The 23,952-nt window shown below is 46.8% G+C and overlaps 1 protein-coding gene across 1 annotated transcript in view; it reads left to right on the forward strand.

Moving 5' to 3' along the window:
• The window catches only part of pltp (phospholipid transfer protein), a 35,186-nt gene extending 18,123 nt beyond the window's left edge, over positions 1-17,063 (forward strand). Inside the window, exons 3-15 of the mRNA XM_080493764.1 lie at positions 1,958-2,057; positions 2,138-2,266; positions 2,375-2,530; positions 2,614-2,677; positions 3,069-3,224; positions 3,295-3,471; positions 12,679-12,738; positions 14,844-15,008; positions 15,353-15,420; positions 16,333-16,375; positions 16,570-16,633; positions 16,713-16,789; positions 16,890-17,063. Of these exons, the coding sequence (XP_080349890.1) occupies positions 1,958-2,057; positions 2,138-2,266; positions 2,375-2,530; positions 2,614-2,677; positions 3,069-3,224; positions 3,295-3,471; positions 12,679-12,738; positions 14,844-15,008; positions 15,353-15,420; positions 16,333-16,375; positions 16,570-16,633; positions 16,713-16,789; positions 16,890-16,988 (1,358 nt within the window). The 3' untranslated portion in view covers positions 16,989-17,063. The remainder of the gene's footprint in view (positions 1-1,957; positions 2,058-2,137; positions 2,267-2,374; positions 2,531-2,613; positions 2,678-3,068; positions 3,225-3,294; positions 3,472-12,678; positions 12,739-14,843; positions 15,009-15,352; positions 15,421-16,332; positions 16,376-16,569; positions 16,634-16,712; positions 16,790-16,889) is intronic.
• The last annotated feature ends 6,889 nt before the right edge of the window (positions 17,064-23,952 follow it).

Here is a 23,952-nt window from a genome sequence, read left to right on the forward strand (position 1 = left end):
ATGACATGGGTAATGACATGAGTAATGACATGGGTAATGACATGGGTAATGACATGGGTAATGACGTGAGTAATGACATGAGTAATGACATGGGTAATGACATGGGTAATGACATGAGTAATGACATGGGTAATGACATGAGTAATGACATGGGTAATGACATGGGTAATGACATGGGTAATGACATGGGTAATGACATGGGTAATGACATGGGTAATGACATGAGTAATGACATGAGTAATGACATGGGTAATGACATGAGTAATGACATGAGTAATGACATGGGTAATGACATGGGTAATGACATGGGTAATGACATGGGTAATGACATGGGTAATGACATGAGTAATGACATGAGTAATGACATGAGTAATGACATGGGTAATGACATGAGTAATGACATGAGTAATGACATGGGTAATGACATGGGTAATGACATGGGTAATGACGTGAGTAATGACATGAGTAATGACATGGGTAATGACATGAGTAATGACATGAGTAATGACATGGGTAATGACATGGGTAATGACATGGGTAATGACATGAGTAATGACATGGGTAATGACGTGAGTAATGACATGGGTAATGACATTGGTAATGACATGAGTAATGACATGAGTAATGACATGAGTAATGACATGGGTAATGACATGAGTAATGACATGAGTAATGACATGAGTAATGACATGGGTAATGACATGAGTAATGACATGAGTAATGACATGGGTAATGACATGAGTAATGACATGAGTAATGACATGAGTAATGACATGGGTAATGACATTGGTAATGACATGAGTAATGACATGAGTAATGACATGAGTATGACATGGGTAATGACATGAGTAATGACATGAGTAATGACATGGGTAATGACATGGGTAATGACATGAGTAATGACATGAGTAATGACATGGGTAATGACATGAGTAATGACATGGGTAATGACATGGGTAATGACATGAGTAATGACATGAGTAATGACATGGGTAATGACATGAGTAATGACATGGGTAATGACATGGGTAATGACATGAGCTTATTGTTAAAGATGCTTTCATTCAGATTTCCTGTCCTCCCGTCGTTCTGTGTGGCAGCTGAGGTGTCCAAGATGAAATGATTGAGTCTTTTAGTGTCACACCATGATTGCTCTTTCAACAGGAAGAGAGTTCTCCCAGAGAGAGAGAGAGAGAGAGAGAGAGAGAGAGAGAGAGAGAGAGAGAGAGGAGAGAGAGAGAGAGAGAGAGAGAGAGAGAGAGAGAGAGAGAGAGAGAGAGAGAGAGAGAGAGAGAGAGAGAGAGAGAGAGAGAGAGAGAGAGAGAGAGAGAGAGAGAGAGAGAGAGAGAGAGAGAGAGAGAGAGAGAGAGAGAGAGAGAGAGAGATAAACAACCTGCATATGAAACATAAACAAATACATCATCAAGTAGAAACAAACGTCAGATTATACATTTTGAAGAATGGTGGCTACATATTCACATTTCAGGCCTGGACTCTTCCTTTGTTCTGTATTCCTCACATGCTTCAGACTTTTAAAAGTATTTTCACCTTGAAGTGCCGAGGTTGTCCTCGTGATGGAATCCCAAGGACTTTTCAGGTCCTGGAGTCCAGTGACAGTTCTGGTCCCAGGTGAACGAGATGACCCTAAGTCCCAGATCATTTCTTTCTGGTTTCTCCTCCTGACTGGACGTCGGAGTCACAGGAGGAATCTGAACTGGCTGAACCTGCTTCCGGCTCTGCAGTCATATTTACTGACCAGAGACTTGAGAGTAGTGCGAGGTTCTCCTCTGTAAAGCCCGATGGCTCTTCTTTTCATCCTTGTTGGAGTGATTACAACTATGTTATACTGGCTTTGTCTGAAGGACGGGGTTGAGCAATTCTGTGAAAACGTATGTTTCCCTTGAGTTTTGAGTTTTGTCACATTTAAAGTTATGTTTCACTCCTTTTACATTTTCAGTGAAGACTGAGACTCAGAAGTTTGTGGAAGAGGAGCTCAGTAACATCAGCATGCCTGAGATGAAGGGCAAAGATGGACGTTTCCAATACACCATCACTGAGTACTTTTATCACTAAATATGCAGCTTTCCTTAATACAAACACTACATGAAGAATAAACAACACCACCCTCTGTTGACAGTGTGAAGATAACAGAGCTGAACCTGACTCACGCTGACCTGAAGTTCGTCCCTGAAGTCGGCTTGTTGTTTGACGTTCAGAACTCCTCCATCTCACTGAGTTTTAACAGAAGGATCCTCTACTGGTTCTTGTAAGTTCTCCTTCAAAACCCACTCATTTAACACTGAAGGGGGACTCAAGGTGAGGAAGAGGAGGAAACCTGAGTGATGATGATGACCATGATGATGTTGTGTTTCAGCTATGATACAGGGAATATTAATGCATCTGCAGACGGTGTAAACATCAACACGGTTCTGAAACTGATCAGAGATGATGATGGTCGACTGAAGATCAACAACATCACTTGTAATGCCAAAATCAGCCAGATGAAGGCCAAGTTCAGCGGGACGCTCGGGTCAGCCTCCAACCAATAATCATCCGGCTTCACTGATCTGTCAATCATTACACCGCTGACGGCCAATCAAATGTCTTTTTCAGGAGAGTTTACGACTTCCTCGCCACATTTTTGACCACAGGCATGCGCTTCCTCCTCAACCAACAGGTGACCTACGTCTCTCTCTCTCTCTCTCTCTCTCTCTCTCTCTCTGTCTCTCTGTCTCTCTCTCTCTCTCTCTCTCTCTCTCTGACTCATCTCTCTCTCTCTCTCTCTCTCTCTCTCTCTGACTCATCCCTCTCTCTCTCTCTCTCTCTCCCTCTCTGACTCATCTCTCTCTCTCTCTCTCCCTCTCTGACTCATCTCTCTCTCTCTCTCTCTCTCTCTCTCTCTGACTCATCTCTCTCTCTCTCTCTCTCTCTCTCTCTCTGACTCATCCCTCTCTCTCTCTCTCTCTCTCCCTCTCTCTCTCGCTCTCACTCTGACTCATCTCTCTCTCTCTGACTCATCTCTCTCTCTCTCTCTCTCTGACTCATCCCTCTCTCTCTCTCCCCCTCAGATCTGCCCAGCTCTGAACCATGCCGCTCTGGTAGATGTAAACTCGATGTTGGACACCATCCCTGTGAGGATAGAAGTGGATGAGTTCATTGGAATCGATTATGCTCTGATTGAGGACCCAGCAGTGACGTCCCAGAGCCTGGACATGAACTTCAGGGTGGGATTAGGACAAATAAGCTTCCCGGTCTGAGAAGCATTCCTGTTGACAATGGATGTTATTTCTGCAGGGGGTGTTTTTCGATCTGGCTCACCAGAACGTGACGCAGGTTAACTTGGCTGTGGACCCCATCATCAGAGACTACGACCGGATGGTGTATTTGGCTCTGTCTGAGTTCTTCTTTGACAGTGGCATGTCCTCCTACTACACTGCAGGAATCTTCCAGATGGACATCGTCAATGAGAAGGTCATTCAAAGCCCACGTGTCCAAACTGTACAGTGATACAACAGCAGACATTAAATACTATCCATCCAGCTCACGCACGCACGCACAGGCACACGCACGCACGCACGCACGCACGCACGCACGCACGCACGCACGCACGCACGGGCACACGCACGCACGCACAGGCACACGCACGCACGCACGCACGCACGCACGCACGGGCACACACGCACACACGCACGCACGCACGGGCACACACGCACGCACGCACGCACGCACGCACGCACGCACGCACGCACGCACGCACGCACGCACGCACGCACGCACGCATGCACGCAGAGTTAATTAATTAATTAAATGAATTGTTCCACCATTACAGGCATTTCGAAGGTCTACAGTAGCCAGAGACAACTACAAGCACACACGGGTTCATGTCTACCAGTCACCTTGATAAGGAGACATTACTTTCAACAGCACAGCATTGGACCTGTTTTTAATAATATAGACCAGGGGTCCTCAATAGGCGGCGCCGGCCCATGAGCTGCACATCAAGGTGAAATAAAGTGGGATTTGGGGGGAGAAATGCGCTGCTCTAACTTGTTTGGACCTCATCCCACACCGTAGTCGGAGCCGGTTATATTCCCGACCCATACCAGCTTTAGTTGAACTGTGACTGGACTGAACAGGTTAGTTTATATTACCCACCCATACTTGAGCTGCAGCTAACCGGACCTGTGTGATGCTGAGTATCGTAGTTTTCTATCATTAATCTGTCAGGAATGTGCTGAATCAGGAGAATTTGTTCTATTCAGTTGTGGGTTCTGCTGTGAGAGACGTGTCCAGCTGGCAGGACGCACCGAGCACCAGAGGACATGAGAGTCACCGTCTCAGGTGTGTCTGGTGGAGGCAGGTGTTCACCCAGGACGTAAAATAAGTCAGGTCAGCAACTGACTCCACCCCCCCATGACTCCACCCCCCATGACTCCACCCCCCATGACTCCACCCCCTATGACTCCACCCCCCATGACTCCACCCCCCATGAGTCCACCCCCCATGACTCCACCCCCATGACTCCCCCCCATGACTCCACCCCCCCATGACTCCACCCCCATGACTCCCCCCCATGACTCCACCCCCCATGACCCCCCCCCCATGACCCCACCCCCATGACTCCACCCCCCCAGTTCTTCTCCTACCAGCTACTGAACAGTGGACACCCTCCAGAGCGCTCAGCATTCAGAGAACCTCCATGGAGTTGATGAGAGAGGAGGATGCTGCAGGGAGCGAATGCTGACACTCTGTAGAACACATCAACACATCACTACTAATCCACACGCTCAGTTACTAACTTCACCAGTACAGCTGGTTCTTCATCTTCCTGAAGATTCATTGGAACCAAAAAGAAGTTCAGGAACATGAGGAACGTCAGAACCATTCCAGAACCATCTTCACATGCATTAGGTCACATTAAGAAGTCAGGAACTCCTGGTGCTGATGTGGAAACACCTTAAAGCAAGTTTTACTGTCTGTAGTACTGCGAGTAGAAGGGTGGAGGATTGGGTGGAGGATTGGGTGGAGGATTGGGTGGAGGATTGGGTGGAGGAGTGTTCTTCACCTCTGATCTCTGACTTAAAGAAACCGAATCAGAAACAGACTTTCTGATTCAACATACATCAGAGGAAGTTCCTCATCTCATCACTTTTCTCCCTGATTGGTCCGTCAATTCATCTTATGTTTCTTTATTAGTTTATTTAAGATGGACAGAACAGAGCGTTGGTACAACACTGGCAGCTGGTGCCCATGAGCCATCCAGCAGACCCAGTCCCCAACATGAAACAGACACAAGCAAACAGTAGTACACAGTAGTACACAGTAGTACACAGTAGTACACAGTAGTACACAGTTATACATAAAACATGATATAATATAAATAGTTTACTGATTTTTTAAAAATGTATTTAATGTCCTCATGCTGGGTTGGTCTTTAAGCAGAGCTTTGCTTTGCTGCTGAACTGGTTCAGATCTGTGGGGGTCTTTAGTTGTTCCAGATCTGTGGGGGTCTTTAGTTGTTCCAGATCTGTGAGGGTCTTTAGTTGTTCCAGATCTGTGAGGGTCTTTAGTTGTTCCAGATCTGTGGGGGTCTTTAGTTGTTCCAGATCTGTGAGGGTCTTTAGTTGTTCCAGATCTGTGAGGGTCTTTAGTTGTTCCAGATCTGTGAGGGTTTCTAGTTGTTCCAGATCTGTGAGGGTCTTTAGTTGTCCCAGATCTGTGAGGGTCTTTAGTTGTTCCAGATCTGTGGACCCTGACCTGAGAAGCTGCTTGGACCCAAAGTGGTTTTACATTCTGCTGGTTTACAGTCCCCGCTGCAGCGCCCCTAGTGGTGACACCACATGAGTTACATCATTTGCATACAAACTCAGGCGCAAGATTATAAAACATTTAAAGTTTAATTTTAAGAACAAGTATTTAATAAAACTGTTGAGACTTAAGTAATTGTGTTTCTCTAAAATTGTCCAGTAGTGCTGCCTCATGGGCTGTCCTCCTGTCCATCTCTGTTAGTGCCTGTTTGTACAGAGAGGGGACAGTTTGTGTCCCCACACAGTGAAAAAAGATGAGACGTGAGAGGAAGAACAGTTTAGCAGCATTCATGGATAAACAAGGTTTTATTAGACGGAAGCAATTCAAGTTGGTCTGGATCCTTTGTGATATTGTCTTTGTGTCCACGTCCAATTCTAAGTGGCGGTCCCAGACAACCCCAAGACATTTTGTGTCTCAACATTATCAACTGGTATTTGTTTCTCAGTATCTGCAAGTTCTCCAGGGAGTTATTGAGCAGAGAGAAACACATAGCAACTGTTTCTGAATGACTCAAAGACAGACAGTTGTCCTCTAACCATGGCGAGACACTGACCAACATAAAGTTGACACTCAGCCTCTTTGCAGATGTTTGGCAGGTCATTTATATAAAGACAGAGCAGCAGGGGGCCCAGTATGGAGCCTTGAGGAATCCCTGTTTTGTATTCCAGAAGGTCTGAAATTGAGCCATTTATCTGTCCACTCTGTCCTCTGGACTCCAGATAAGATTTGAACCAACTCAGAGCCTGCTGGGAAAAATGTAGTTTTGGAAGTTTATTGATCAAAATGTTGTGGTTGACTGTGTCAAAGGCCTTAGGCAGGTCCTAAAACACTGTCCCAACCACGTCCTAAAACACTGTCCCAGCCACGTCCTAAAACACTGTCCCAACCACGTCCTAAAACACTGTCCCAACCACGTCCTAAAACACTGTCCCAGCCATGTCCTAAAACACTGTCCCAACCACGTCCCAAAACACTGTCCCAGCCACGTCCCAAAACACTGTCCAAGCCACGTCCTAAGACACTGTCCCAACCACGTCCTAAAACACTGTCCCAGCCACGTCCTAAAACACTGTCCCAGCCACGTCCTAAAACACTGTCCCAACCACGTCTTAAAACACTGTCCCAACCACGTCCTAAAACACTGTCCCAGCCACGTCCTAAGACACTGTCCCAGCCACGTCCTAAGACACTGTCCCAACCACGTCCTAAAACACTGTCCCAACCATGTCCCAAAACACTGTCCCAACCATGTCCTAAGACACTGTCCCAGCCACGTCCTAAGACACTGTCCCAACCACGTCCTAAAACACTGTCCCAACCATGTCCCAAAACACTGTCCCAACCACGTCCCAAAACACTGTCCCAACCACATCCCAAATTACTGTCCCAACCACGTCCCAAAACACTGTCCCAACCACATCCCAAAACACTGTCCCAACCACGTCCCAAAACACTGTCCCAACCACATCCCAAAACACTGTCCCAACCACGTCCTAAAACACTGTCCCAACCACGTCCTAAAACACTGTCCCAACCACATCCCAAAACACTGTCCCAACCACATCCCAAAACACTGTCCCAGCCACGTCCTAAGACACTGTCCCAACCACGTCCTAAAACACTGTCCCAACCATGTCCCAAAACACTGTCCCAACCACGTCCCAAAACACTGTCCCAACCACTGTCCCAACCACGTCCCAAAACACTGTCCCAACCACATCCCAAAACACTGTCCCAACCACGTCCTAAAACACTGTCCCAACCACGTCCTAAAACACTGTCCCAGCCATGTCCTAAAACACTGTCCCAACCACGTCCTAAAACACTGTCCCAACCACATCCTAAAACACTGTCCCAGCCACGTCCTAAAACACTGTCCCAGCCTTTCCTAACCCTTTAGAGATGACAGGGAGAAGTGAAACTGGTCTGTAGTTATTAACATGTTATTAACATGGTCAGTCTCCGGATTTAAAGATTGGGCAGATTAGACCTGCTTTCATCCCCTTTAGTGACGGACACATTTACTAGGTGAGTTCTGGGCTATAACTAGGCTAACCTAGTTATGGTTAGAGAATCTTTGTGTTTCTTTATATAATTAGTGTCCAAACCAAATACATCCTTGGATTTGGAAGTTTTGAGTTTGTTGATTGTTTGTTCTAAACATTACTTTAGTTGGATTACTCTAAAGAGAATGCTGCTCCAGTTGGAGTCACTGTCATAGTTTGAACTGCTACTGATTTAAAACCTTCAGCGATTTGTTCAACTGAGCTCACAAAATAATTGTTAAATGAATTTGCAACCTCTATCGGGTTATTCATTAGCTCCCCATCGATAACTAGTTGTTTGGGACCTGGATTTCTTTCTTCTTTAGGGTCTTGTTTGGTCAGTCTATGAAATGTTTATTTGGCATCTAACTGGTGTATTAGAACAAAAATGACAACAATAGTGCTAATAAGTTCATTTATATAGCAGTTTTTATACTTCAAATGCAACAGATCACAATTATTGTTCTTTTAGTTCATTTTTTCTTGTACGACAATCATCCTGTCAGGAGATGGACAGAACTCTGGCCAAGTCTGTCCTGGTTTTTCTCATTTTAATAACTTTACTGGCTCCACCTGTGACCGCGGATGCCGGGCGCTGCGGCGGTCCTATTGTTTACACCAAGGATCAGCTGTTAGCCCTCGGTAACGCAGCTAAGCTAACCGGCGAAAGACCTGATGTTCCCCCCTCTGCTGAAGAGAAAGACCCGATGTTCCCCCCGGGCTGAAGAGAAAGACCCGATGTTCCCCCCCGGGCTGAAGAGAAAGACCTGATGTTCCCCCCCGGGCTGAAGAGAAAGACCCGATGTTCCCCCCCGGGCTGAAGAGAAAGACCCGATGTTCCCCCCGGGCTGAAGAGGAGGAGACGGGGGGGCCGTGCCGGGGTAAAACACCGCAACAGGAAGCGACGCTACAAACCCGTCCAACCATCGATCGTCACCGGGAACGTAAGATCCCTTACAAACAAGATGGACGAGCTCGCGGCGCTAACCCGGCATCAGAGGGAATATCGGGAATGTAGCCTGATGCTATTCACGGAGACCTGGCTAACGGAGCTAACACCGGACTAGAACGTTCCGCTGGATGGTTTCCACCTGACAGGAGACAGGACAAAGGAAGGTCAGAGGAAAGGAGGAGGGCTGGCAGTGTTTGTGAACGATAGACGGTGTAATCCCGGTACATCACTGTTAAAGAACAACTCTGCTGTAAGGACATTGAACTGTTAGCGGTTAGCATGAGGCTGTATTACCTGCCGCGGGAATTCTCACAGGTTATGGCGATAACTGCGTACGTTCCCCCTCTGCTAACGCCCACGCAGCGGGTGATGTCCTGCACTCGCTCACAAACAGGCTGCAGACACACCACCCACAGCTCTCCTCCATCACCGGGGACTTTAATCATGCCTCCATCTCCTCCACCCTGCCCACCTTCAAACAATATGTCCCCTGCTGCACCAGAGACAATAAAATACTGAACCTTTTCTCTGTCAACACCAAGGGGGCATACACCTCATCTCCTCTCCCTCCCCTTGGCCGATCAGATCACAACCTTGTGCACCTCCTGCCTGTGTACAAACCTCTGGTACACAGACAACCAGCTGTGACCCGCACCATGAAAATCTGGTCCGATGAGGCAGAAGAGGCTCTCAAAGACTGTTTTGAGACAACTGCATGGGAAGTGTTCTATGAGGACCACGGGGAGGACATGGACGGCCTCACAAACTGCATCACAGACTACATAAACTTCTGTGTGGATTACACGGTACCCACCAAGACCAGACGCTGGTTTGCCAACAGCAAACCGTGGATCACTCCTGAGATAAGGGCCGTCCTCAGGGACAAAAGGACGGCCTGTGAATCAAAAGACAGGGAGGAGATGAGGACTGTGCAGAGAGAGCTGAGGAGGAAGATCAGGGAGGGGAAAAGCAGCTCCAGGAGGAAGATGGAGGAAGAGCTGCAGTAGCGGAATGTCAGCGGAGTCTGGAAGGACCTGAAAGCCATCTCGGGTCACAAGGACTCCAACACCGAGCTGGTTCGGGACCAGGAGGGGGTGAATGATCTGAACATTTTCTTCAACAGATTTGAACAGACGTCCACCCCTCCCCCGACCCATTCCATCCCGCTGCAATCACCACCACCAGCTGCCCCAGCCCCATCCCACCCCCCTGCACACCGCTCTCTGCTCCCCTCAGTGTCAGCCACACCCTCACTCCCACAACTACCCCCCCCCCCCCCCCCCCCCCCACAGCCCCCCTGCTCCAGCCTGTCCTTCACAACAGCCCAGGTGAACAGAGAGCTGAGGAGGCTAAAGGTCAGAAAGGCAACCGGTCCGGATGGCATCAGCTCCAGACTCCTCAGAACCTGTGCAGACCAGCTCAGTGGGGTCATGGGGCACATGTTCAATCTGAGCCTTCAACTGGGGAGAGTACCACAGCTCTGGAAGACGACCTGTGGGGTACCGGTGCCGAAGACCTCCCGCCCCAAGGACTTCAACCACTTCAGGCCGGTGGCGCTGACATCACACCTGATGAAGACCTTGGAGAGGTTGGTCCTTCTCCATCTGTGCCCCCTGGTGAGCTCATCGATGGACCAGCTGCAGTTGGCCTACCAGCCAGGCATCGGGGTGGAGGACGCCGTCCTCTACCTCATGGAGAGATCTCTCTCTCACCTGGAGAGGGCTGGGAGCACTGTGAGGATCATGTTCTAGGATTTCTCCAGTGCTTTCAACACCATCCAGCCCACGCTTCTGGAGGACAAGCTGCAGCACACTGGAGTCGACCCGCACCTCACATCCTGGCTCCTGGACTACCTGACCAACCGGCCACAGTTTGTGAGGACCCGGGACTGTGTGTCTGACCTGGTCAACTGCAGTACGGGGGCTCCACAGGGGACGGTCCTGGCTCCCTTCCTCTTCACCCTCTACACTGCAGACTTCTCCCACAACACATCCACCTGTCACCTGCAGAAGTTCTCTGACGACTCCACCATCGTCGGCCTCATCACAAACGACAACGAGGCGGAGTACAGAGAACTCAACCTGGACTTTGTGGACTGGTGCCAGCGGAACCACCTCCTGATCAATGCGGGTAAAACCAAAGAGCTGGTGGTGGACTTCTGCAGGCAGAGACCCCCCCCCCCCCCCCCCCCACCGGTGAACATCCAGGGAAAGGACATTGAGATAGTGGACTCTTCTAAGTACCTGGGTGTTCACCTGAACAATAAACTGGACTGGTCCAACACCACCCACGCTCTCTACAAGAAGGGCCAGAGCAGACTCCATCTGCTGCAGAGACTCAGGTCCTTTGGACTGCAGGGGGCGCTCCTGAGGACCTTTTATGACTCAGTGGTGGCATCAGCCATCTTCTATAGAGTGGTCTGCTGGAGCAGCAGCACTCCGGCTGCAGACAGGAACCAACTGAACCAACTGGTGAGGAAGGCCAGCTCTGTCCTGGGCTGCCCCCTGGACCCTGTGGAGGTGGTGGGAGACAGGAGGATGTTGAAGAAGCTTTCATCCCTGATGGAGACCGTCTCCCACCCCCTACATGGTACCGTCACATCACTGGGCAGCTCCGTCAGTGACAGGCTTCTCCACCCGCGGTGTCTGAAGGAGAGACTCCGCCGGTCCTTCCTCCCTGCTGCAGTCAGACTCTTCAACCAAGCCTGCTCCCAGGAGACCACTGCACACCACCACCGGACAATATCACTCCACTGCAACTGGGCAAGAAGTGGTGCTATAACTATAATAATCTAGAAGAACGTATTTACTATGTAAAATACATCCACCCCCATATTCTGTACATGTCCACACTTATAGGCACTGTGTGCATATTTTTCTATTATATTGTATTTTTATCTGCTTTTTTTTTAGTTCCTGCTGTGTACTTCTTTCTCTTTACTATCCTGCTGTACCACTGCACATTTCTCCACATGAGATAGATAAAGGATATCTTATCTTATCTTATCTTAAAAAGAATAAATGGATGAAATGAGAACAGAAACAAAAGCAGCACTGAAGCAACAATTATGGAATTTAGAAAGTAACCAAGTGTAAATCTCTCCCTGTATTTCTGTCTCTCAGTGTGTAAATAAGTAGATTGTTGGTTTTGCGAGTCCTTTTTTTGGTTTTACACTCACTTTTTTCAAGAGTGCTTTTTTATGTGTCCCTCAACACAAACTTTGAAAATCCCAGACTTAAATTATTACTACAACCACCTTGACTACTATTACTCATAAAAATAATGATGATAACGACATAATAATAGTAACAATGGTGACAGTAGCTAACATTTACAATTAGAACCAGTTTTACTGACACAGTGCAAAAAACCTGTGACAGTTCCGGCCCTTGGTTTGGCCTGCTGGTCTGAGTTTGGCCCTCGGGGGGAAATCATTGAGGACTCCTGGTTTAGAGGATGGGTGTCAGTCACATTTTTGTGCAGCTCAATCTGTTGCATAAATCTACCAAATGTCTTGGACATCGGTGAAACGTGTTAAACATGCTGCTCGTAGTCGATGTTACAAATGTCAAAACAATGTAGGGGGCACTATGGAGCCATTTTGCCAGACACATGGGTAATGAAGATTAAAATCTAAAATAGTTCACGTCTGATGTATGTGCAAGTTTTCACGAAGGTTTTAGCACCGTTTAGGCCATCAAAATTCTGCTGTTTGCTCAGTAGAAGAAGAAAGTATAATAATAATAATAATAATAATAATAATTCTTGGCATTGCAATAGGGTGTTGCTCAGATGTGCTCAGAGGTAGAGATGTCTTGTCTGTGTTTTCTGTGTTGAATTCTAACAGTTTGTTTGTGTTGCCTTGGTATATAGATGCCTAAAGATCTGGAAATGTTGTTGAGAACAACATACTTTGGAGCCATAATGATGCTGGTAAGTGAAAGTTCAATAGAGAAACACCGTGGAGACAGTAGAAACACTATGGAGACACAGTGGACAAACAGTGGAGACAATATGAAGCACAACAGAGACATTTCGGAGGGTAGAAGAGGCATGTTGGTGACTGCACAAACAATACAGACACTTTGGAAATACAGTAGAGCCAAAGTAATAATAATGCTTAGGTTTTATATAGTGCTTTTCTTACATTCTAATGGATGGTGGTAAACTACATATTCAGCCACAGCTGCTCTGGCTGCTAATCTGCACCATTATTACTCACTGAGTGCATTCACACAGGCAGTTGGGGGTTGTGTCTTGCCAGAGCACTTTGGCATGTAGGCAGGCAGAGATGGCAATTGAACCTGCAACCTTCTGATTGGGAGACAACCACTCTACCGACCGAGCCAGGCTGCCCCACAAATAGAAATATAGTGTAGAACTAACAGAAACAAATTTGGGGTTAGGGTTAGGGTCTGCCAAGGACGTAATAAAGTCATCGGCGTGTATTTGTTTGTTTATATGTTCGTATAATAACATCATACTACATAGATTTTATTGAAATTTTTACCACAGATAGATATTAGGTCCTCGAAGATTCATATGCATATTACGCTTTTGAGTCTATTTGCCTTTATGAGTGTGTAATGTATGGTGTGCGTTCCAGATGATACAAGATTTGAGGAGTTTATTCGAATTGACAACTTGATTGATCATGTCGGAAGACATTTGTTATTTCATGATTCTGTCTGATTTGAACTTATTTGAGAAAGAGGAGCAGACCAGCTCCGGGTTTAGCAGATATTCTGCTGGACCGAGAGGCACTTCCTCAGCTGGCTCATCACCACTTTGTTTTTTTTAATGTTTTATTTATCATACTGTATTAGTTCCTCTTGGGGGAAATTTCTTTTACTATTTTGACACATCGGTAGGCAGCCTCACCCACTGAGCAAAGAGTGGTCCAAATGACGTCTTTAAGATGTCTTCAGGGAGGCCAGAATGAAGGTTTTTTGTACGTCTTTCCTGGACATTGTGTGGACGTCCTGTCTGGATGTCATAAAAATGTCCAAACAAGACCTCTGGATGACAGGACGATGAAAAGAAATTAAATAAAGTGACACCACATAGGATTGAACCCAAAGCTCTTCCATGACGGTTATGAGTCCTAATCACTAGACCAACAGTTCACTTATGGTTACAGCAATCCTGACAATACATTTGTAAGCATTTGTAAGTGCCCTGTTGGTCTAGTTGTTAGGAATCATACCTGTCATGGAAGAGCTTTGGGTTCAATCCCAGGTGGTGTGTCTTTTTTTTCTTTCCTTCATAGGGTGAGGGTGAGGGTGAGGGTTAGCCTAGGGTAACCCTAACCCTCACCCACGTCATCCAAATGTCTTGTTTGGATGTTTAAATGACGTCAAGACAGGAAGTCCACGCAATATCCCGGAAAGACCTCCAAACACTATCATTCTGTCCTCCCTGAAGACGTCATCTGGCCCACCGTTGCTCAGTGGGGAGCTGTGTGCGGGTGGAACCTGATGGGGGTCGAGGGTCTTGGACAGTGTATGTTTTTGGGACTGTAGGAGGACACCTGCAAACACACAGGGAGAACATGCAGATTCCACACAGAGAGGCCCTCGGCTGGTATTTGAACCAGGACTCTCGCTGTCAGGTGAAAGCACTAACCACTTTATTGGAATTGTGAACCTCACATTTCTATGCAAGCAAGCCAGCAACTTGATTTATTCAGCACTTTAAATAAACTGCAATGAACCAAAATGCTTTAAAATAGAATCAATAATGTGCAGAAACACACAGGGCACAATTCACAAATTAAAGAATAGATACAAGGTTATACAATTACAGTTAAAAGACATAAGAAGATAACATGTCAGAAGCTTACAGTGCAGTCTGTTCACAGAACAGTAGAAACTAGTAGAAAGTAACATCTCAGTACATAGTGGAGAAACACTGAAGAGTCATTGGAGATACTGTGGAAACACACGAGATGCACAGTGGGGACACAAATGAAGCATGTTTTATTTATACCTGGGTAAAGACTGCTTTTTTCATATTCTATTGATGTGTGGTGTGGATAGAATCCAGCTCTGGTGGACGCGCCGCTGTCGCTCCAGCTCGCTGTTAACTCCCCTCCAAAAACCTCCATCAAGACGTCTGGAGCAACTGTTGTCATGACAGCCATTGTTAAAGTGATGCTGCTGCCACCAGGACAGCCACCAGTCCAGCTCAGCAGCATGACCATGGTACACACACACACACACACACACAGCCTGTACCTCAGTGTTTTCTAATTGTGTGTGTGTGTGTGTGTGTGTGTGTGTGTGTGTGTGTGTGTGTGTGTGTGTGTGTGTGTGTGTGTGTGTGTGTGTGTGTGTGTGTGTGTGTGTGTGTGTGTGTGTGTGTGTGTGTGTGTGTGTGTGTGTGTGTGTGTGTGTGTGTGTGTGTGTGTGTAAGTGTCATTTCTTTGGTTCTTTGGGATCATATCGATCAATCATCTGTGTACATTTGTCTCAGTAAATGATCCCCTTTTACCAGAAACACGCTGAGTTCAACTCCAACCTATCAACGCTTTTCTTTCTTCTTTTAGGAAACTAAGTTTAACGCCAAAGTTTCCATGAGAGGAAAGCGTTTGTCAGTTCATGCTGACCTCCGCAGGTATTTACATTTCTGTCTTTGTATGGTTCCCTACTCCCCTAAATCCTAAAATCAGATCCATGTCAAACTGAGAACTGGTCTGAGGAGTCGTGACTCAGTGCCGGAGTTGTCCAGTATCTTTGTGATGGTCCTGTGTCTCTTCGAGCATCTTGTGTCACTCACCTCTCTGTGTCTGTCTTATGATTCTGTGATGGATTCAAGTTTGACTTGTGTCCAAAGGCTCAAATACGCTGTGATTCTTGGCCGTCAGAAATGAAAGATTGGATCATTGGACAATCTGTGGTGAGAACACTAATCGTGGCCGTACGTCACACCGTGTGCAGGGTTCACCAGAGAGCCCAGTTGGTGCTCAGAAGCCTGCGATCAATACCAGACACTGTAAGACATTTGGGGTGATTGGAGCTGCTGCTGTGACCTCCAACCTGTTTGTTTGGTTTACATGGAGTGTGTTTTGTTGGAAAATGAAAAACCACAACTGGAAATGCCAACATAAAATGCTAGTAGATGCTAATAGATGCTAACAAGACTTACTTCAAGCTCCTGTTGTAACATTAGCTTCCAGATCATCTTCCCTATCTGAGTCAAAACCACATGCAGATTCTCCTCTTTCTCTTCTTTTGACATTTCTTACCAAACGCATACATGCCACAACCTCATGTGCATGTTTCTGCCATTACGCAATCAGTCAACAGGGTTAGGGTTAGGTTAGGGTTAGGGTTAGGGTTAGGGTTAGGGTTAGGGTTAGGGTTAGGTTAGGGTTAGGGTTAGGTTAGGTTAGGTCTCATTCCACTCAGGTGGTTTTTTTCTCTCATGTCACTGAGGTGCTCTGTTTTCTCTGTGATGGACTCATGTTTCTCAGAGGAATTCTCTGTCGTCCTTCCGAGGGACACTGAAGCCTTTCTTTTCTTGCAGATTTAAGATCTTCTCCAACCAGTCTGCGCTGGAGTCTCTGGCTGTGAGTGTTTCCAGAAAAAACATAAATGTGCACACAAGGGATTTCACCTGACACGCATGTGTATGTGTGTGTGTGTGTATGTTTGTGTATGTGTGTGTGTGTGTTTGTGTTTGTGTGTGTGGGTGTGGGTGTGGGTGTGGGTGTGGGTGTGGGTGTGGGTGTGTGTGTGTGTGTGTGTGTGTGTGTGGGTGTAGCTCATTCCTCTGCAGGCTCCACTGAAGACAATGCTGCAGATGTCTCTGGTTCCTCTGATCAACAGTAAGTATCAGACCCAGGCTGTGAGGGGACAGAGTGGACACACACCTGAAGCTGAGATGTGGCTCTTTTGTGTCTTCAGATTGGACAAAGAGAGGAGTACGGATCCCACTTGCTGATGGGATGGATTTCATCGAGGAGGTGGTTGAGTATCACAATGTAAGATTTTCACATCAAACATATTCCTGATTGGCTGAAAGCCTGAGTATGGCAGTGTAAGTGCTGCCCCCTGTTGACAGCAGCTGTGTTTATCTTGCAGGGGTTCATTGTGATCGGAGCCAATCTTCACTTCAGTAAAGGACTGAGAGACATGGTGGCAGGGAGCATGGAGACAGACGCCCAGCCCACCACCCTGTGAAGTCTATAGATGAAGAGTCTTTACAGCAAAAACACACTATTTAAATAAATATAATAAAGAGGATATATGAATTTCATTTTTGTAGTGCTTTTCCAGAGATTCAGCAGTACCCAAGTCACTTTTTTAAAAACACATTATATTGTTTTATTGTTTCATGCACAAAGAAAATACCAAAGACAGAAACAAAGCCACCCACCGCAACCTATCAGACAGCATGTTATCCATTTAGACAAGACGAAATACACAATCTTGTCCAATGAACCAGAACAGTAATGATAGCAAAATAACAAATAATAATAGCAGTGATAAAATAATACTTTTAAGAGGGTTAGAGAAAGTTAAAAAATAAAACCCAAACTAGATTAATACAACTAGAATCTGTTAAAAACAAACAAACAAAAAAAACCCAAAAGAAAACATTTGGAGTCTGTCTGCAGTCACCAAAACCATCATACTGTGTGTCAGAGGACCCCCCTCAGTAGGTAGAGCATGAGACTCAATCTCAAGGTAGAGGGTTCATGTCCCCCGGCGAGCTCAGTAGGTAGAGCATGAGACTCAATCTCAAGGTAGAGGGTTCATGTCCCCCGGCGAGCTCAGTAGGTAGAGCATGAGACTCTCAATCTCAAGGTAGAGGGTTCATGTCCCACGGTGAGCTCAGTAGGTAGAGCATGAGACTCTCAATCTCAAGGTAGAGGGTTCATGTCCCCCGGCCAGCTCAGTAGGTAGAGCATGAGACTCTCAATCTCAAGGTAGAGGGTTCATGTCCCCCGGCGAGCTCAGTAGGTAGAGCATGAGACTCTCAATCTCAAGGTAGAGGGTTCATGTCCCCCGGCCAGCTCAGTAGGTAGAGCATGAGACTCTCAATCTCAAGGTAGAGGGTTCATGTCCCCCGGCCAGCTCAGTAGGTAGAGCATGAGACTCTCAATCTCAAGGTACAGGGTTCATGTCCCCCGCCGGGCGCCACCTTCCTGTGGGCTCTCCACCTGAAGGAAAGCTTTTTAATGGGTGCAATGTGATCTGGGTGACGGTGCTCAGACTGCCACTCCTGCCACCCGCAAACGGATAAGATGGATGGATGGATGGATGGATGGATGGATGGATGTGTGTCAGAGTTTGAGAGTTACAGGGGCAGACTTTATTCCATTCGGAAAACGGTCTCCCCCTCACTAGCAGATTTCTTAGATCTGCAATTATCTAATTGATCCAAAGCGTCCAAACTGTTAAAAATAATGGATCTTTATCAAATCAAACTTTATTTCTAAAGCAAATTTTCATACAAAGAAAAATTGCAGCGCAAAGTGCTTCACATTAAAATAAAATAAACACACACACACACACACACACACACACACACACACACACACACACACACACACACACAGCAGGTCCTGGTCCTGGTCCTGACACTAGGAACCCTTAACAGGCCGGTGCCAGTGGACCTCAGGGGTCAAGAGGGCTCATATCATAAAAGCAGGTCAGAAAGATCAAGACAAGCCAAGACATTTAAAAACTAATAATAAAGTCTTAAAGTCAATCCTGAAACGCACATGGAGCCACTGCAGTGACTTTAAAATGGGTGTAATGTGACAGGAGTCTTCTGGTCTTCGTCACTCGTGCTGCTGAGTTCTGGAGCAGCTGAAGGCTGCTGATGGTTTTCTGGAGAGGACCAGAAAGCAGGGCATCGCAATAATCTAAGCCACTGGAAAAAAAGCATTAGCACCTCCTGCTGGCCAGAGAGAGAAATGGGTGGACTCTGGCTATGTTCTTCAAGTGATAAAATCCTGTTTTTGTTATATTCTTAATAAGGAGAATTAGATGGAGCTCAGACTCATGAAGGACACCCAGGTTTTTAACACACTGCCAGGTTTTCCTCTGGCCTTCAGGACCACTAACTAAAACCTCAGTTCTGTCCTTGTTGAGCTGGAGGAAGTTGTCTGCCATCCATGATTTTAAATGTAAAATACAGTTAAAAAGGGCGTCTAATGGCCCTGTGTCATCATGAGACACGGCAATGTACAGCTGCGTATCATCAGCATAGCTGTGAAAGCTGATGTCTCCTGATGACATCCTCAAGCGGCAACATATAAAGATTAGAAAGTGTTGGACCACCAATTGAACCTTGGGGAACTCTTTTAGAATGCTTTGTAAGACACCTTGAAGTGAAAAATGAACTGGTTTTTTAAAGCTCCATTCTGAGCTTTCAGCATTACACGTACCTCACTGGTCCTCCAAGGTTTCTCATTGGCCAGTGTGGGGGTGTTTTTGATCACACTAACATCCTCCATGTACTTCTGAATGTACTGTATGCGGACACAGACTCAGCATACTCCTCTACACACGTGTGATGATTGTCCATAGCAGCCGCCTTGGACATGTCCCAGTCTGTGCATTGAAAGCAGTCCTGTAATGCTTCCATTGCTCCCTCAGGCCAGGCCCTCACCTGCTTCGCTCTGAGGTTTTCCCTCATCAGCAGGGCTTGTATTCAGGAATTAACATCCCAGAGGGGGCTTGTCCACCGCAAAGAACCAGGTTCTAGTTCTGGTCCAGGGACAGACTTAGCACCAGTTCTTTGTCTTTCCACTGCCAAAGCCCCGGCCTATCAGGGGCTAAACTGGTGTTATATCTGGAGGTATCTCTGGAGTTATCTCTGGAGGTATCTCTGGAGGTATCTCTGGAGTTATCTCTGGAGTTATGGTTAGGGTTAGGGTTAGGGGGTTAGGGTTAGGGTGTTAGGGTTAGGTATGGGGATGAAATGCAGTATAACTCTGGCTTGTATGACTCTCATTTGCATATCGGCAGCTCACAGTTGAGCCAGCAGAGGGAGCCATAGAGGCAGACCTGTTTGACAGATTGGAGCCATTCTGGAGCTGTCATTGCAAATAGATGATTGCAACATTTTGTGTGTGTGTGTGTGTGTGTATGTTATTGTTTTGGATCTGACAGTAATTTTAGTAGGACTTATCTTTGGATTGGGTCCTATAGTTCACTTTGAATTTTGTGTTCCACAGGAACAATGGACCTCAGGAAGGACACAGGGAGAGTGACTCTAGTCCCGGCAGAGGAGTTGCATATTTTTGAGGAGGAAGTGATGGCCCATATTGGCAGCCAGCTCGGACAAATACACGCCAGTCTGCAGCTGCTAAAGAAGACAGTGGGGGACAGCGTGGCTGAGCTGCGGTGTGAAATGATGCAGCTCGTGGACACTCGGGCCGCAGAACTGAAGGATCACTTGGATGCAATGGAGCGGCACGAGAGGCGCACAGCAGCATTGGAGAGGTCAGTCCAGGATGTCGGGGAGACGCTGGCCTCCAGACTGGAAAGGCTGGAGCGGAACGAGCGGTCGTCGTCAAAGCCCCCGAGACAGCGTCCCACTGTGGCGAAGGCGCCCCCCCGCACGTCAGGCGGGGCAAGTGCTGGCCACCAACTTTCTGCGCCTGAGGCTCCTTACACTGCGACCCTGGAAGACCCGCCGGACGCCGTACCCTGGGCAGAGTCGCCCCACGCCGTACTCTGGGCAGAGTCGCCCCACGCCGTACCCCGGGCAGAGTCGCCCCACGCTGTACCCCGGGCAGAGTCGCCCCACGCCGTACTCTGGGCAGAGTCGCCCCACGCCATACTCTGGGCAGAGTCGCCCCACGCCGTACCCTGGGCAGAGTCACCTCCTGCAGAGGCGGAGGCCCTGTCCAGGTTCACACTGACCTCCACCAGTTCCAAGGAGCTGCTCACCCCTCAGCAGTGTAGGTTCTTCTTTCACCAGATGGATCTGATGGCAGTGACAGGTCAGTGATCCCAGTGATGGTCAGCACTTTTCAAGTGGAAGTAACCGATAATGATTCTCTCTCTCTCGCTCTCTCTCTCTCTCTCTCTCTCTGTTCTTTACTTATTTGCAGACACAAAGGGCTTGCACATAAGAGCTGCCAAGATTCGGGACGCGGGCTTGAAAGCAAAGGTGTGGCCGCCGGACTGGTCGCCACCGGGCTGCAGAGGGAGCCTGCTGGACTTTCTGGGCTCAGAAAGCGCAGGGCTCAGATAGCCTAGGACCTTCAATAGACCGGGACCCTCAGATAGCCCGGGACCTTCAATAGCCCGAGACCTCAGATAGCCCGGGACCTTCAATAGCCCGGGACCTCAGATAGCCCGGGACCTCAGATAGCCCGGGACCTCAGATAGCCCGGGACCTTCAATAGCCCGGGACCTCAGATAGCCCGGGACCTTTGCGATGGCGGAGGGAAACGGGCTAAGCCTTAGAGCGCGAAGGCCACTCTTTTATTCGTTTGTTTGTTCTCCTTTATTCATCCCAGAGTTCAAGTACATGAATAACGATTTTTTTTGGACGTGGGTTAGGGTTAGGGTTAGGGAACTGAGCCCGACCCCCGAATCCACGGGAGTCAGGGGGTGCACGGTCCATCCCTCGGGCAGTGTCCCTCCCCCGATACCCCGAAAAACCCTCGCCTGAAATCCAGGCCGTCTCGCTCTGGGACGTGGTCACAGCGTCTGCCGAAGCGCACCGTGGTCCACCCGTCATGGGACATCCCCTCTTTTTTTGAGAAATGTGTATATATACACAATAAATATTTTTTGTTTTATGGTGAATATCAATAAATCAAAATAACTTGGAAAATTATTAAATATACCTTTTTTATCAACTAAAAGGGTTCACCTAACTTTAGGTTAAACCAGGAAAAAAAACTGAAAAAAATGTTTTTTTGAAAATAAAAATCAATAAACGTGCCTCTGTGCAACGTTTCAACAATCCTTTTGAGGTCTTCCTCAGGAACAATAAGCACGTTAAAGGTCAAAAAGTGGAAAAAAAGAGAAAAAAGAAGGCTTGCTGTAGTTTTGAACGATCTGTCTTCCTCTCCGGTGTGAGCTGGAATGAGGGAGCAGCCTGTGTGCAGCCGGTACTTAACAGCGCATGGGGAGGGGAGGGGCTGATACACGTGAGGTGTTTTATTTTTTCTTTAGAATCTGAGAGAGCGAGTGTGTAAGGGAGGGGCTGTTTTTAACCCTATAAATGCCTAACCTTTTTAAATGTATCTTCTTTAGTCTATTCCTTTCAAATTTCTTCCTGATTATATGTATTTCAATTCCCCATCAATTAGGGTTAAATATGGTTAGGGTTAGGTTTAAATATAGGGTTGGATTTTAAGGTTAGGGTTAGAATTAAATCTGGGATAGGGCTAAGACCAAAATTTAGGTTTAGGTTTAGGTTTAGGTTTAAGGGTTGGGGTTGGGGTTGGGGTGAGGGGTTAGGGTTAGGTTTGGGACAATGGAGAGAAAGGCACGGGCAACAGTAAACCATATTAAAAAGTGTTTCCTTGTGATATTTAAAATGCTAAAGTCCTTTTAAGAGAGGGGTAATTTCCACCTCGGGTGTTGTACAAAGCGCCATATGTTTAAAAGGAGGTGGGTTCATCTATATTCTCCCAAGTGAATGACTTTAAAAAGGGAAAATAAAAGACTTCGACAATAAAAAGTAAGAAATTAAAAAATAAAAAAATAAAAAGGATAAAAGAGATATCACCAAAAATAAAATTTGAAACCCCGGATCCTACAACAGTCGACGTTCGAATGGTTGTTTAAAATTGATAAGTTACTGGGGAAGGGGTGAAAAAGAGGGGGGAAAAAAAGGGGGGGGGGGTTAGGAGAGAAAGAGGGGATGTGGTTAGGTTTAGGATGGGAAAGGGGGTGGGGTTTTTTAGGCAGGGGGAGGGGGTTAGGGGTTAGGTGAAGGGAAGGAGGGGTTAAGGTTAGGAAGGAAAAAGGGGGAATGGTTAGGGTTGGGGTTAGGGGGTTAGGGTTAGGTTTGGAACATGATTTAATAAGGGGGCATTGGCAACAGACTCCTTTTTTTTTTTTTTAAAAAAACAATCTACTGCGATTTACCAAGGAGCAACTAACTAACCCCAGAAAAGGTTTTTTTTTGAAATAAAAAGTGTAAGAAGTAAGAGGTATGAATTTGAATGGATGTGTCCCCCAGGTTTCAATAGCAAAAGTAAAATATAATAAATTAAATTAAAATTGAGGATTCCTCAGTGTGTGTAAAAGTAGATGTATCTGATGATTAATATGAAGTAGAAGGTGTAGGGGAAGTAGGAGCCCAATGTACTTTCTAGTTTGTTTCTGGAAGAGCCACTGCTGTTGGGAAATTTCCTTTTGTTAGGCAATGGCTCCCTCTTGAGGTTGTGAAGGAGCATAGGAGGAGGAAATATTACAACCCAGCCCGGATCCTGATGCGCTGAGGATTAAGGTGAAAGGTTCATGGAGGAAGAGTGGGGGGAGTAATTGAAAGGTAGGGGGGGGGGGGGGGGGGGTGGGGGGGGGGGGGGGGGGTTGGTGGTGGTTAGGGTTAGGTATGGGGGAGTGGGGATGGTTAGGGGTTAGGAAGGGGAGGGGAGGGGGGATGGGAAATTAAAAAGATGGGGGATGGGGTGGGGTTAGGTGTGGGGGAGTGGGAGTTGTTAGGGTTAGGAAGGGGGAGGGGGAGGGAGGAATGGGAAGTTACAAAGGGGGGGGGGGGGGTTGGTTAGGGTTAGGTATGGGGAATGGGGATGGTTAGGGTTAGGTTTGGAACATGATCTAAAAAAGGGGGGCATTGGGTTAGGGTTGGGGTTGGGGTTAGGGGTTAGGGGTTAGGGTTAGGTTTGGAACATGATCTAAAAAAGGGGGGGCATTGGCAACAGACTCTTTTTTTAAAAAAAAACAATCTACTGCGATTTACCAAGGAGCAACTAATTAACCCCAGAAAAGGTTTTTTTGAAATAAAAAGTGTAAGAGGTAAGAATTTGAATGGATGTGTCCCCAGGTTTCAATAGCAAAAGTAAAATAAAATAAATTAAATTAAAATTGAGGATTCCTCATAGTGTGTGTAAAAGTAGATGTATCTGATGATTAATATGAAGTAGAAGGTGTAGGGAAGTAGGAGCCCAATGTACTTTTTAGTTTGTTTCTGGAAGAGCCACTG

This window comes from Lipophrys pholis (assembly GCF_963383615.2).
Source record: "Lipophrys pholis genome assembly, contig: SCAFFOLD_51, whole genome shotgun sequence".
NCBI lineage: Eukaryota > Metazoa > Chordata > Actinopteri > Blenniiformes > Blenniidae > Lipophrys > Lipophrys pholis.